At 49.3% G+C, this 13,575-nt stretch overlaps 1 protein-coding gene across 1 annotated transcript in view; it reads right to left on the reverse strand.

Moving 5' to 3' along the window:
• LOC104053530 (alpha-2-macroglobulin-like protein 1) overlaps positions 1-13,575 on the reverse strand; it is a 28,961-nt gene that overhangs the window by 3,990 nt on the left and 11,396 nt on the right. Inside the window, exons 14-35 of the mRNA XM_064462999.1 lie at positions 13,327-13,472; positions 12,886-13,035; positions 12,492-12,644; positions 11,437-11,521; positions 10,498-10,612; positions 9,573-9,798; positions 9,317-9,443; positions 8,615-8,736; positions 8,057-8,111; positions 7,351-7,434; positions 6,107-6,283; positions 5,907-5,988; positions 4,965-5,121; positions 4,654-4,728; positions 4,119-4,281; positions 3,491-3,705; positions 3,153-3,368; positions 2,916-3,040; positions 2,508-2,598; positions 1,696-1,764; positions 1,284-1,386; positions 1,116-1,157 (exon numbers count right to left, since the gene is read on the reverse strand). Of these exons, the coding sequence (XP_064319069.1) occupies positions 1,117-1,157; positions 1,284-1,386; positions 1,696-1,764; positions 2,508-2,598; positions 2,916-3,040; positions 3,153-3,368; positions 3,491-3,705; positions 4,119-4,281; positions 4,654-4,728; positions 4,965-5,121; positions 5,907-5,988; positions 6,107-6,283; positions 7,351-7,434; positions 8,057-8,111; positions 8,615-8,736; positions 9,317-9,443; positions 9,573-9,798; positions 10,498-10,612; positions 11,437-11,521; positions 12,492-12,644; positions 12,886-13,035; positions 13,327-13,472 (2,777 nt within the window). The 3' untranslated portion in view covers position 1,116. The remainder of the gene's footprint in view (positions 1-1,115; positions 1,158-1,283; positions 1,387-1,695; positions 1,765-2,507; positions 2,599-2,915; positions 3,041-3,152; positions 3,369-3,490; positions 3,706-4,118; positions 4,282-4,653; positions 4,729-4,964; positions 5,122-5,906; positions 5,989-6,106; positions 6,284-7,350; positions 7,435-8,056; positions 8,112-8,614; positions 8,737-9,316; positions 9,444-9,572; positions 9,799-10,497; positions 10,613-11,436; positions 11,522-12,491; positions 12,645-12,885; positions 13,036-13,326; positions 13,473-13,575) is intronic.

Raw genomic sequence — 13,575 nt, forward strand, 5'->3', positions numbered from 1 at the left:
TGGGCTAAGCCTGTAGTTCATCGACAACTGGCACAATGGCAGCAAGGTCAGGGGTCATGCTTACTTTAATTCTTCTTCCCAGGTGTGTACGAGATATATGACACCCCACCTCACCCCAATCCAGGCCTTCACAGTGCAGGCACAACTGCTAGACTGTTGTGATCCCTCAGGCCATCCACTCAGAGGCAGGACCACATGGGCTCAAATTTAATGTGGGCTGTGTCTCAGCTGGGGCACTTCCTTCCATTCAGTGCCCAACCTGAAATATTGGGCAAAGGCAGGATTCATGGTGTGCCAGTTCCTCTTCTTTCCTTTAACACAAATTTGGGAGTTCCTCCACCCCTTTCTGAGGAACCATGTGCAGTTGTGGGAACAAAAGGTAAGCCAAACAATCCATGTTTGGGCATGGATTCGGGCATGATCCAATCCTTCCATGGTTATTATCAGGCTGTGGAAGGTGCCTTGTCTTGGCTAGTAGTGGGGGTGGCTCTCTAGGCAGGTCCCTAGGCAGCACTCTGTCTGTGGGATGGTGTCAGGATGCAGCATGTACCATGTCAAGATTCTGTCTTATCCTTCCAGAAGGGATCTCTCCAGACCTGTCCTGGCTTCAGGCTACTACTAACAAGACATCCCCCTCCTGGCAGCTGTGTATGTTACCCCACAAGACAAAGTATTACATCTTCCCAGCTTCAGCTTGCTCCTTTGGCTCCCTGATTCCCCCTTTGCTACCCTACAATTAATATAGTGGGGGGTGGAGGGAATGGAGCCGTGTCCAAGTCTGAGGGCCCTTGTTAGCACAGGCTGCTATAGCTCTGCATTCTCACTCCACGTGATGCTCAGCCCTTCCTTCCTCACACTCATTTTGGACATGCTGTCCCTGTCTCTGCCTCCTACCAGGGCCTTCCAGCTGCCTCCCTGGCTGCAAAAGAGCCCCCTTCCTTGTTCCACACCCCTAGCCACAGGCAACTGCCAGTTCCTCTTTCTAGCTGGATATATGCTCCCCACTGATTACCATCCTCCTTCCCACCTTTGATTGCTTACATTTTCTTTCTCCCACCCAAGACCCATCATTTCCTGGCGCCACTGTTTGTGTCACACAGGAACTTGCTGCCTACCTCAACTACAGACAGCACTGTAGTCAGCCAAGGCTCGCTCCTCTGCAAAAGGAAATGAGGAAACCAATTACACACACATGCATTCACGCAGAGAAGAGTGCACATCTTTTCCCAGCCAGAGAACCAGGAACCCAGCTCCCAGCCCCAGCGCAGGAGGGAATCTGCAACCTGGCTGGTAGTAATCGTAGACTTTGATGTTCGCGGGTTTCAGGTTCTTCATCTGAATTACTTGTTCCAGTTGCAGAATGAAAGTCTGAGATTCATCGTTGAGCTTGGGGAGTTGAAAAGAAATTAGCAAGGAAGGGAAGAAAAAAGTCATTGCATCTTCATCTTCCCTAGCTTGAACATTTTCTTGCACTAAATCTGTCTAATCCATTAGAGATTCTGAATTTTAGAAATGGAGTATGTGTGAGATTAGCATTAACCCAATGACAATGAAATTGGGCAAGCTTCCTCTGCCCACAGTTCTACCAGTGCTCATTCCCCATGCCTAGCCCAGCCTTGGGCTTCTCACACAGCTCCTTGTCCTCTGGCCTTTTGCTCTCACTGTGCCAAACCAAATGCTTTTTCTCCCACTTACCTTCTCCAGATAAATGTAGACCACATCAGCTTTCACTTCTATTTTCTTAATGATGGTTCTGCGCTCCAGCTGGGATAGGAAAGAATAACACAAGCAAATTTGTGAACACTTAGGGCTCCCTGACCTGAGGGACCCACCGTTGTATTGAAGGGGTTGTGTGGAGCTGGGCTCTGTGTGGAACTGTGTCTTTCTCATGCATAACAGTGATTATATCTTTTGTAGTCCCTCCTGGACATTCCTTGTGAGCATCTTGGGGATGAACTATGCTATCCTTGCTCAGTTAGAGGAATCTCCCACTCTGGGGACAAAAGGCCATGTGGATAGTACAATAGGATTGACGAATTGGTCAGCAAACAGGTGCAGGCATGAGTAAAGAATCTGGTTATCTCACTGGACTGACTGCTAGACTGCTCTTAAAGACCTGTCTGGGGGCTGCCCAAATAATTAATCTTTCAGTTTTATGGCTTAATTAGAAAAAGAATATTCTTTTTTGCTAGAACTAGAGATTCACTAAGAAATCTTGTCTTAGAATTTCTGGCAAACAATTCCTGGTGTTTAGCACACCCAGAGCACATTTTGTTCCTGGCCCAAGCCAGAATAGTGTCAGTGGGAGAAGCTGATCCTTCTCTGATCTCCTGTAGCCAACCCCTGTGGGCCCTGCATGGAAATGAGAGGTTTTGGTTCAATTGCAACAGCAAATGGCCCCCAATAATTTAGTTATCTCATGGCCTGTAATGAACCATTCCCAACAGGATCAAGCAGGTGGGACCCGTTCACCACAGTCACTTTTTTTTTTATTCCAAAGTCCTTACCAACACCCTAGATCCAGGAGCCAGGACGAATCCAGACAGCAGGGAGACCTCCACTATTACCATGTTGGATGTGACTCTGCTCCCAATGTAGCTAAAGAAGAAGAAAGAGTTGGAGGGTCTCACTGTGAGAACAGTGCCTTCCCAGCCCCACTTCCCTCCACCACAATACCCTGTGTCCAGGACCCTGAGCCAGGTAGCCCATCCAGGACTGGGGACACAGCAGCCACTGCTTCCTCTTGCAGGAGGTAACCAGCACCTTCCTTCCCCACCCCTTCCACCTACTAAATTCACCCTCTGTCCTGTCAGCCCCAAGTGCCGGGTCCCTCCATTGCAGCCTTGAGGCTTTCCTGGCTGCTGTCCCCAAGCACACTGGTTCTTGCTGGAGGAGGGAACAACCATTGAGATCACCTAGCAAGGATGTGGACAGTGAGGACACGTGGATTGGCCTGGCTACAGTTGGTCAACTCTGTGTGGACACGCAGAGTGAAGGTTACAGCAGCCCGCGGGGGAGGCTCGTGGTACCTCAGCACTGTCTGCAGGGTGAGAACCAGGAGGGGAGAAAACAGGCCAGTCATGATCTCATGCAGGGAGAAGAGGCATAGCCCTCCACCTCTCCTCTCTCCCACGCTTGTCGCACCACCTCACCTGAGCGAAGACACAGCTGCTGCCATGGACCTGCACCAGGAACTGCCCCGGTACCTCTGTCAGTTCTGCCTGCTGCACCAGCAGCCGCTTCTGGCGGTTGATTTGGAAAGCCTTCCCAAAGGCCCCCTGGGATTTCACCCTCACCAGTGCCTGGCCTGATGTACTGAATGTCCTTGCTGCATATTTTGCTAAGGCTTGCAAGGCAACAACTGTGTCCTAGAGAGGAAGAGACAGTCACTCCTCTGAAAGCATCAGCTCTAGTGAAGCTGACTTTGAGCAGGAAGACCTCAAGAGGACTCACCCTGCCAGCCTCAGGTGCAAAAGGAGCTACTCATTACCTGGGTAGAGGCAAAGCCACCATAGGCGTTCTGCTGCCGGGTCAGCCACGCCACAATACCTGCTGCAGTTGTCATGTCACCTGCATGCACCCGTGGCTTAGAGAGGTATGCCAGGAGCACATAGGCTGTCAACTCTATATCCACTGACTGAGTACCAGGCCAGAAGTCTGTGGAAGCTGGAGAGCTTGGCTTAGGGCTCCAGTAGATTTGTCCTCCTGCAGAAGGAAAAGGAGCATGTAGGCTATCTGCAGAGGACGTAATTGGAGGTTCAAAGAAAACAAAACCCAGAGTGCTTTCAGGGCTCCTTCAGCTCATTCCCTGCACTCAGGTCAGGATTGCTTTCTTCAGTTTATTCTCCAGGGCTTCTTCTGCTCTTAACTCATGGATTCCTACCTCCTCCCTCAAGAGGATCTAGAATTCCTCTAGGCTGGGGAAACTCTCTCTGATAAGTCACCCTCACAGCTTGTGAAATAACGTATTGTATTTTTAGTCACACAGTGCAGTTACTGCACAAATACAAGGCATATGTACAAATACATTCATTTTTTACCACTGTAGCTGGGCATACATTACTCCAGATCCCAGCAGATGAATAAGAAGCATTACTGCCCCAACCAGCAGTCAGCACCTGATTTGATGGCCTGTTCCTCCAGTTTGTACAGCAGCTCCTGGGTTGTCTCATAGTCCCCAGCCAGGGCAAAGGCATAGGCCAGCACGGCTTCTGTGTAGATGTTGGTGATGTTGTGAACCACCTGCTGCAGACAGTGGAGGGTAGTCTGCATGAGCTTGCCCTGCAATGGGAGAAGAGAAACATGCCAAACTCTGACAGGGGCAAAACAGGGGGCAGAAGACCTCATTCCAGGGAGCAAGACTATGTCTTCCTGGTGTAGCTCCAGAGAAACCCATTAAATTATACAGTCTCTTGAGAAAACACACAATGCAGCCTCAGCGTGCACTGGGAGCCATAGCCACCATGCCAGTTTTACAGCACTGTCTCTTTTGAGGAATGACTTCAAAATTTGGCCAAACATTGGCTCCCTCCCAGCAGCTCCTTACCTGTTCCTGGCCTGGAGAATGCCAGCATTATGAGCTGACATATCCCCATAGCGGTGTCCAGGCATGGGAGCATACAGGAGAGCATGAGGGACCGGGAACTTACTCACCTTCAGCGGTTGACCCAGCTCCAGCAGTGCTGCAGCGACATATGCCCCCAGGGAGATTTCATCATCTACACTGCCCTGTGAAGGGAATGCACCTTTCACTCTCTCAGTGGTGTCTGGAGGAGGCAAGCAGTGAAACCTCACACGGAAAAGCATTCCTTTCATGTTCACTGCCCCATACCCTGCTCTCTTTAAGGCTGGTTGCATGGGTTACAGGAGTGATTTTCCAGGATTCTTTGGGATCCCACAATCTTTTGCTTTCACATCTGTCCAGCCATTCCGCAGCTGTGCTGCCTGGCTTGGCCCTCATTTACCTTTAGGGAGGAGTGAAAGAGGCTCCCTTTGGTGGCAAAGCAGCCACTGGGGAGCTGGTGTTGCTCTAGCCAGTGTAGGGCATCCTGGACATTCTTGTCATCTACATAGATGTATTTTCTGGCTTGGCCAAAAGTCTTGACTACAAAAGCTGTCAGCCTAGGAAGAGGACAAGTTGTGAGAGAAAAAAAAAACACAAAAATGGCAGAAAGTCAAAGGCCTCCTGGTGGTTGTCTCTGAAGTTAATACTGATATAGTGGGGTGCCAAAAAAGAGTCATTTTCATACAGAAAGGCAAGCTAGAAGTGGAGATGGTCCTCAGGACCCACGTGGCTCCTCTCTCTCATCCTGGCTCCACAAATGTACGACTCATGTACTACTGCTTTACCCAGTTATTTCATAGGTAAGAAGCATCTTACCCCTTCTACTTTTACCCATTGCATTTCATCTCCCCCAGATAATTAGAGACAATCTTGAATTTCCCATTTTCTTCCTCCCTTCCTTTCTCCATTTCTCCCAGTCCAAACACCACAGGATCAAGGTGGGCTAATGAAGCTCTCTCCCAAGCAATGCCCTCCCTGGGGAGACAAATTTTTTATTGCTCTTCCCTGATCTACCTCCAGCCAGTATGTACTCCTCTTGGCTGCTGGGACACCACCAGCAGTACCTGGTGTTGTCTGTGGGTCAACAGCAGGACCATAGAGACAAAAAGGGACCTCCTGCCCCTGGATCACATCTTTGTTGTTCCACTTTCCCAGAGAATCTGCTGCCCCACCTCACTGCTTTTTGAAGTGGCTGAAGTCCCTCAATCTGTCTCCCTGCCAGAGAGCTCCTGGGGTCTTCATCCAAAAGAAGGAACACACATCCTATCATCTTTCCCAGGTACATTAGCTGCTCTAACCCAGACAGGAAAAATCAGAAGTGAGGGATATTTGCAGTGCTTACCAAGTGTTCCCTTCCCCATCCTGCTGCCCAAAGACACTGTAGGACCCATCTCTGTGCCTATAAAGAAGCTGCATCTGGTACCCTGGGGGGCACAATAACACAGAGGGGCCAACATTGACAGAGTGAGTGCAAGGGCCAGAGCAGCTGATAGGCTGGACACAGGGGAAGGCAGAGGAGCAAAGTGGATCTGTTGTACTTGCCATTGCGCAGGACTGCTGTTGCCCTCTCCTTGATCTCAGGGGTCAGCTGCCTTGTCTTCTCCAGGTACTGCAGCACATAGACAATGGGAGCAAACAGCACCATGTTCTGCTCCCCACAGCCATGGGGCATCTGCACCAGATGGTCCAGGTTCTGCAGTGCCATACCCATGAGGTCACCTATGCAAGGGTGTAAAAAACAAAGCAAGTGTAAGTATGATTTGAGGTGCTTCTCAGCCAGGCAGTGGATAACAGTGCTTTTTCTCAGCACAGGAGGAAAACACTGGAGAGAAGAGGAAAGAGGAGTAAACAACAGAGTGCAGGATGGAGAGTGGTGACTGTTTTGCCTCTTCCCAGTCTGGCATCGTGATGCAGGGTGACCACACTATGGAGTCCTTGAGGAACTTTCCCTTACCAGCTTTTGCAGTCTGAAGGGCTCCAACCATAACAAGTACTATTTGTAAAAGGCTGTAAGCAGTGCTGCAGCTGCTCAGTGCATGTTAGGCAGACAGACAAATACAAAAGCACTCAGGGAGAGGTTGAGATGTTTCTGGTCTTTAGCCAGGCTTGTTCTACCTGGCCATATGTCAAGCATCAAAATGTCAGTAAGCCAGCAGTGGTGCTAGTCAGATGGCGTGAAGGTGTCCATACGTCCTCCAGACAGACAGAAAAGCCTTGCCTTTTGTTTCCTCCTTTGGGGCTCTGTTGCAAAATATCCATGGCTACTTATGCCAGGCCTGGCTTCATACCAATTCTGGCATGGGGGCAAACGAGCCTATTGCAAAGAAGTGTACTGAATGGTAGGTATGTCTGGTCCCAGCAGCCTCTCCAAAGCATTCCTGCACAATTTAGTAATGCTGAGAAGGATTTATTCTCTCCAGGACCTTTTGTTGTAGCAGCGAAACTTAACAGGGAGACAAGAGGGTTATGAACTTTGCTGATTGTATCTATACAGAACTAGCCAAGGTTCCAAAGTCTCAGTAAAAATAACGGCCTAGAGTCTTTGCTCCAGAGTTCTAGCTAGAAAAATAAGGATTATTCTCCTCTGCAGATTACTTTTCCCATGAAAGCCTAAGTGCTCTTCCAGAAATCTGAAAGCCTGGTGTTGGCAAACCTGGCAGAGAATAGAAACACAGCATCCTCTCTTTTGAGCAGTTTCATGTCAAATGGATCCCTAACACCATCACCAAATTAAGCCTTGTTCATCTCTAACAGCAGTCAGTGAGCCCACAATGGAAACCACGTACCTGAGATGGAAATGGAAGCCCTGGCAGATCCCTTTACTACATTGTCAGGGAGGCGAAGGGACACAGGTTCTTCAGCCACGTTTCCTGGTAACGACAGGATAAAGGTGTAACAAGAAAAATCAAGCCAAATGCATCTAACCAGAAGGACAAGGCTGGCACAGATATATGGGACACTGCCTACATCCTGCTCACACAGACTGCTCCCTACAGTCTGCCCCAGTTATCACACTAAGCTCCAATGCCTGGAAATGTTTCAGATTAGAAGAGATGTGAAAGCTGCTGGCCAGGCTGACAGTTCACCAAGCTTCACAACTCAAATCACTATGTTTCACTAGCTTCAAAAGAATCACAGTTGTTCATCACTCAGCAGAGGGACATCCTGGGGAGACTTGCAATGCTGCAGGGACAGGGTGGTGGGGTTGGAGCAGCTCTCACTGCTGACTATCAAGCCCCAGGAACTCTTGGAGGTTGCAGTGTGGGAAAGAGACTATAAAAGCAGGATTTTGCCACCTACATGCAGTGGCAAATTCAGTAGGACAGCACATGTGGAAGTAATATTTCTTGTTCTTTCCTGTCTAATAGGAATTGAAACTTCCTATGTCAAAAATAATTTGAAAACATTATTTCATCAGACCTCCCACAGTTTAATCCTACTCGCAGGTCTAGGTATTTCAGGTTGTAGGACCTATTCAGGCTGTCCACATACCTCCTTTTGGGCACAGAAGGGAGCTGTAAGACTTCTCCACTAACACACCTTCTGGCTGCCAGGGCACAAACATGAATATGGGACAGGAGAAACAAGATTACACACAAAATTCCTGAACAGCAGCAAAATTTCAGAGCAGTTCAGGTCTGAATTCAGTGGTTAGTCCCCAGGCTGTCAGGGACTCCATCCTCCTCACCAGTGGCACATCTGCACTGAAGTTGCCTGCTCCACTGCTTAAGAGAGCAAGAGCAAGCCTGAAGGCTGGGGCTCTCTGGTCAGCGAGCATATACAAAAGCTCATGTACAATGGGTGAATAAGCAGGGAAAAGTACAGGAAGAAACACAGACATCATGTATGAATGCAGCTCAAGAAAGAGTGCCACAAGAAGGGAATAGGCTTGGCTAGGTCCTGGGGGGAACAAAGCAAACTGAGCCACAGCCTTGGTATGTTAATGCTGGCCAAAAAATGAGAAGAGAAAACCATTTAGCCCAGCTCAGCCTCCCTTCCCCCAGGGGCAGGGATAATCAGAGAGAGAAGTGAGCCTGCTTTCATACTGACCCGGACCAGCAAGTGTTTGACCAGCGTATGCCTCCGCCTCATGGTAGCTGGCAAGGGCTTCCTGCCCCCACACCATAGCGTGGTGTCCAGTACCTCTATCCTCACCGTGATATTCAGAGTCCCTAGCAAATAAATTAAACAGAGCCTGTTTCTTATATCTGTGGCCAAATGGAGTCAACTTGCTTTAACTGATAGTGGTCTGAGATGCTTCGGGTGGCTGGTCTTCATAGCCTCAGTGGTTTGGCCAGGAAAGCTGAGCCACCCAGTACTGATGGCTGTTCAGAAACCCTAATCATGAGGGAACTAGGTAATGCCTCACCAGCAATGACTTCATTGCACTACATATGACTGTAACAACAGAAGGTCCAGCAGCCCGTTGGACCCCTGTGTCCCCTTTCCATTGCATATGAAGCACAGCTCCAGCAATACCAGGTTCCCCCATCCACATCCATGCAGCCCCTTCCTCCCCAGCTGGTCCCACAGCCCTCTCTTCAAGAGTTCTCCATGCCACCCATTCAGTTCCTGCCCTCTCTGATGAGCCTATCTATCTAAGAAGAAAGAAAGCAGACACGGTGGATCGCATGCTTGAACCACTGAGAACAAACTTTGGGATCCAGAGGAGGCAAGGCTGTGCCAGCTTCTCTGGACCTCTCACTTCAGTTTTAGGGTTCCCCATCACTGCTCCCATTTTTGCTGCCATACCCAGCTGGACTGCTGTCACATTCCACGTGAAGGTCTTGGACTGCTCTGTACACAGACACTCCTTGTCCCTGCAGATCCGGCATGGCTCCACCTGGAAGTCTGAGGATTTAGCCAGGGCCACATGGATCTGAGAGAATGACAGATTCAGGTGAATGACTGGGGAACTCAGAAGCAATAGCTTGGCACAATGCACTCTAAAACTGGAGGGTGTGGTAGGTCTGTCCCACACAGTGTTAGCTGTGGCCCAGGCACACACCTGTATGCACTGCTGCAGGTAGTTGAAGACAGTAGCTTTCAGCACAAAGGTCTCTCCTCTGATGACAGAATATGGCAGTGTCACATCCACAAAGAAGGGCTGGACCGTTCTGAGGCTCGTGGTTGGGGCAAGGCCAAATCCCCTCCCAGCCAAGCAGAACATCTTGACTTTCCACTCTGCAGCAGCAGCAGGTGCTGTGACCACAACACTCCTGCTGCCATTGGAACTGAGAGGAAAAAAACACTTACATGAAGACATTCATCCCACTCTGCTGCAATGGGGAGGGCCCATGGCCCTGCGTGAGGGAGACTATGCAGGTCCTCATGTTTGGGTCAACCTCTGCTGTATTACCAAAGACTTCTGCTCCAGTGGCTCAGAGCAAGGGAGGTCTCAGCAATTTGTTCCCTAAAGCCATAAACCCTGCTTAAATGCCATCAGTAATGCCTTTATACACTTCTCCTGAGCAAGACACTGGCCGAACATTCCAGCTTTGTATACTCAGTCAACAGCATGATGTTAGTCAACAGCATGATGTTCTGGAAAGCAGCACCACCATACACTCCTGAGTGCTGATTCATCAGTCTTAATCTAAGCACTGTGGCAACAAGGGCTACAAATTTATCTGGTGGACCCACCAAATTGAGAAGTTAGTAGAGTGTACCCCAATGTGTCAGGGGACAACAGTTGGTGGTTTGGTCTTGAAGTGTATTACTCTGCTCTAGACCTGTGTAGACTTCAGTTCTGCACCTTGAAGTCTACTAGTCCTTCAGTTTGATGCACTACAGATGCATGGAAGAGCCACAAAATTCACAAACAGACCTCTCTCTATACCTATGACTGGACTTTTGCACAAGTGCAAGTCAGCCAAGACTCAATAACAAAGGGATCATCTTTCTGTCCATTTGTAAAGTCTAGAATCACTTACCCAACAGAGAACAGATTCCAGATCCAAGTTTCAGGGAAATAGTGGTGAAGTCTTCCATGGGTTGTAAATTGGTGGTGTTCCTTGGTGATTCTTTGGTCTTCTGTAGAAGGCCCCCCTGAAAGAAAGAATAAGGACTCCCACCAGAGTGGAAGAGGTGAACCCTGACAAGGATAGACAGCCTAGAACTGGGGCAAGAGGCAAAGCAAGCAATAAGAGAGATATGGGAAGAGTCTGGCAGAGGAAAACACAGAGGAGTGGACTGATTTGGTAGGAAACGGAAAATAGGAAGGGAAAAGAGAGTGGTAACAGGAGAAGCAGCTTACAGTGAGCTCGTGGCAGGTTTTGCAAGGCTTCGTTAGGCAAAGCCCCTTGCTGACCTGACCCATAGTTGGTGCTAAAGAGATTAGGGATCTTCAGAGAGCCATTTTAACCAACACTCCTGTAATTCTGTGAATAAAAATACCATTTTCTTGTCTGCAGAAAACTTACAGCCCTCTGCAAACAATGATTTAAATATCAGCAGGTGTGTGAGTCTTCTTAGTATGATTATCTAGTGTAAACTGAGACATAGAGGAAGGAAGTGACTGTTCCTGCAGCCACATGTGGGGACAGAGGCCAGGTCTCAGCACAGCCTGTGAGGTAGTCACTGGGAAACAGATCCTGGCCCATGCTTGGGTTTGTCTGTGCCGGGAAAGGGAATGCCATCCTTTAATGTCAGGGAACATCCACATAGTGACATTCTTATCAGAGCCCTTTTTACAGGGACTGGGTCATTCCTGCTGAGGCTGGTGGACCAGGCAGCTAGGCTGTGGCAGCAGTACCCATTAGTCCTCAGAGAGTAGTAATGGGTACTCTGGTACCACCAGAAAAACCCAGAGATCACAGGGTTCTTCCATCTGGGTGACCTCATATCCCACATAGACTGAAAGTGCAGCTTACCCATGGCTGACTTCCTATCCACCTGATGAAAGCACAGAGGCGGCTTCTTGATTACAAGGTTTGAGAAGATTTTCAGCCCCATGTTCTGTTAGGAAAAGAAGGAGGGCAGAGGAGGCAGAAAAAGATCTGTGAGTGGGGAAAAGTGGCCCCTGCTCTTCAAAATGACTCTCAAAACCATTTGGGACAGAACAGCCCAGTGCCTGGGCAGACCAGAGCAGCACTGGCCCAAGCAGACACAGTGCTGAGGTAGGCACGGCACAGCCTCCCCTACCCCTTCTTTCTCAGGAGATGGCTAAACCACCACCTCCCTTCTGGGGGACACCAGCATGTCTTGCTCCTCTCAATGAATTTCTAGTGGCAAGAGCACAGAGGAACAGTGTCAGTGTCCTGCCCCATCTCCTCATGCACACTGGAGGGAATAGCTGGATGAAAACTGCCCTCTGAATTCAGAGGTGTGATGGGGAGTACAGCCCCCGCCATTCAGCCCCTGGGGTGTGACTAGGGCCTGCCCACAAACATAAGAAATGTCCCTATGCTGTGAAAGAGCCTCCTAGAGTGTTTCTCTATTATTAAATAAAAGAGGACAGGGTCGGATCTCCAGGTCCAAAGGCAGATGGCACTGCCTGTCTTGTGCCCATGCTGCTTAAGGCTAGTCCTTTTTAGAGAAGATCTGCCTGGGAATAGCTCAAAACAGTGCCAGAGAGCAGGCTAACAACTAAGTCATGTCAATGATCTGTGGTCTAATGCCTGGGACCATTCCCTGTCTCTCTTTTCTCTAATACTATAAACCAAGAGTATACAGCCCAGGACTTCATTCCTAAGGCCAAAAAGCTGGATTCTGCTGATCCATCATCTTGCTTTCTGCATCTGTGGAGGGGAATACAGGTGTTCATACTCATAATGGGATTGTATGTCTCTTGAGACAGCACTGCTAGGTCAGGACAGACAGCAGGGGCAGTCTGGGGAAAGTAAGGCCTTCTCAGACTGCTTGGGGAGAAAGATGTCTCACATGCTTCTACTTTCAACAGCTCTGGGAAAAGTCACAAGGCGATTACCCGGAAGAGGTTAAAGATGTCAGGCTGAAATGAATGCTGTGGCTTCCCTCGTAGAAGAGATGATGTGGACTGGGGCTGAACACAGTGATCTGAATGCTCTTCTACTTGCACAGGATATCCATGTCGGTAGGCAGCAGGGAACAAACCATAGACCTAAGGAAACTCACAGGCAGGGAAGAATTGGGCAAGGAGCAGATACCTCCGGATGCTTTGCTCCACCCTCCACTAGCATACATATCTGTTCCTGCCCATCTCCCTAGGCAGACCCTGTTTTCTCCTCCACACAAAGACCTCCTGATCCATTAACCTCCGGCTCCCCTTGCCTCAGCCCCTACCTGCCTCCCCCAGCCCATCCATCACTCCTGGCTTTTTGCCTGGTTGCACAGACACTCACCATTTGGCTTGTTAGTTCGCTTTCTGGTCTCACAAAGAACATGTTTTCATCCACTGCCTGTATTGCACACAGGGAGCCAGGGGCTGCCTGTAGTCGGAGCTGCAGTGTTGACCCTGGGTGGGCTTCTTTAACTGGGAATCCTACCTTGATCTTGAGTGACACACCAGGAAATGAAATATGAAAAAGAGAAAGAGGGGTGAGGAGGCCAACAGACAGGTGGCACAGACTGAAAGAGGGATACCAGCTGGAGTCTTCCCTGCTCAGCCACTGCTATGAACAGAAGTCATTGCTGAAGCTTTCCTGGTCCCTGGTCCCTGTGCTGCAGACATCCCCTTCTCTCTCCTCCCCAGTTCTCTCTTCGAAGGATCTGAGGGTCTCCTTCCCTCAGGTCTGCTGACTCCTGCTTGTCAGCTCTCCCCCAGACACAGGAGTGAGTCTCACCTGGTTTTCAAAGCACAAGGCAATATCAAACCGGATGCTGTCAGCTGTTACCCCTCCATTGGGGAAGATGGCATACACCACTAAGGAAGGTGATGGGGTGAAGTCAGCAGTGAAGGTCAAAGGGATGGAGAAGGAGCCCTTCAACACTGAGGAAGGAAAAGCAAAGTGTTTCCATCACAGCCCCACTGAGATCTCTTTCTGCCCTTCTTCCTTTTTCTGCTTTATAATCCCAGAATGTCAAACCAACTC

Source organism: Phalacrocorax carbo, chromosome 1 (genome assembly GCF_963921805.1).
Source record: "Phalacrocorax carbo chromosome 1, bPhaCar2.1, whole genome shotgun sequence".
Lineage (NCBI taxonomy): Eukaryota > Metazoa > Chordata > Aves > Suliformes > Phalacrocoracidae > Phalacrocorax > Phalacrocorax carbo.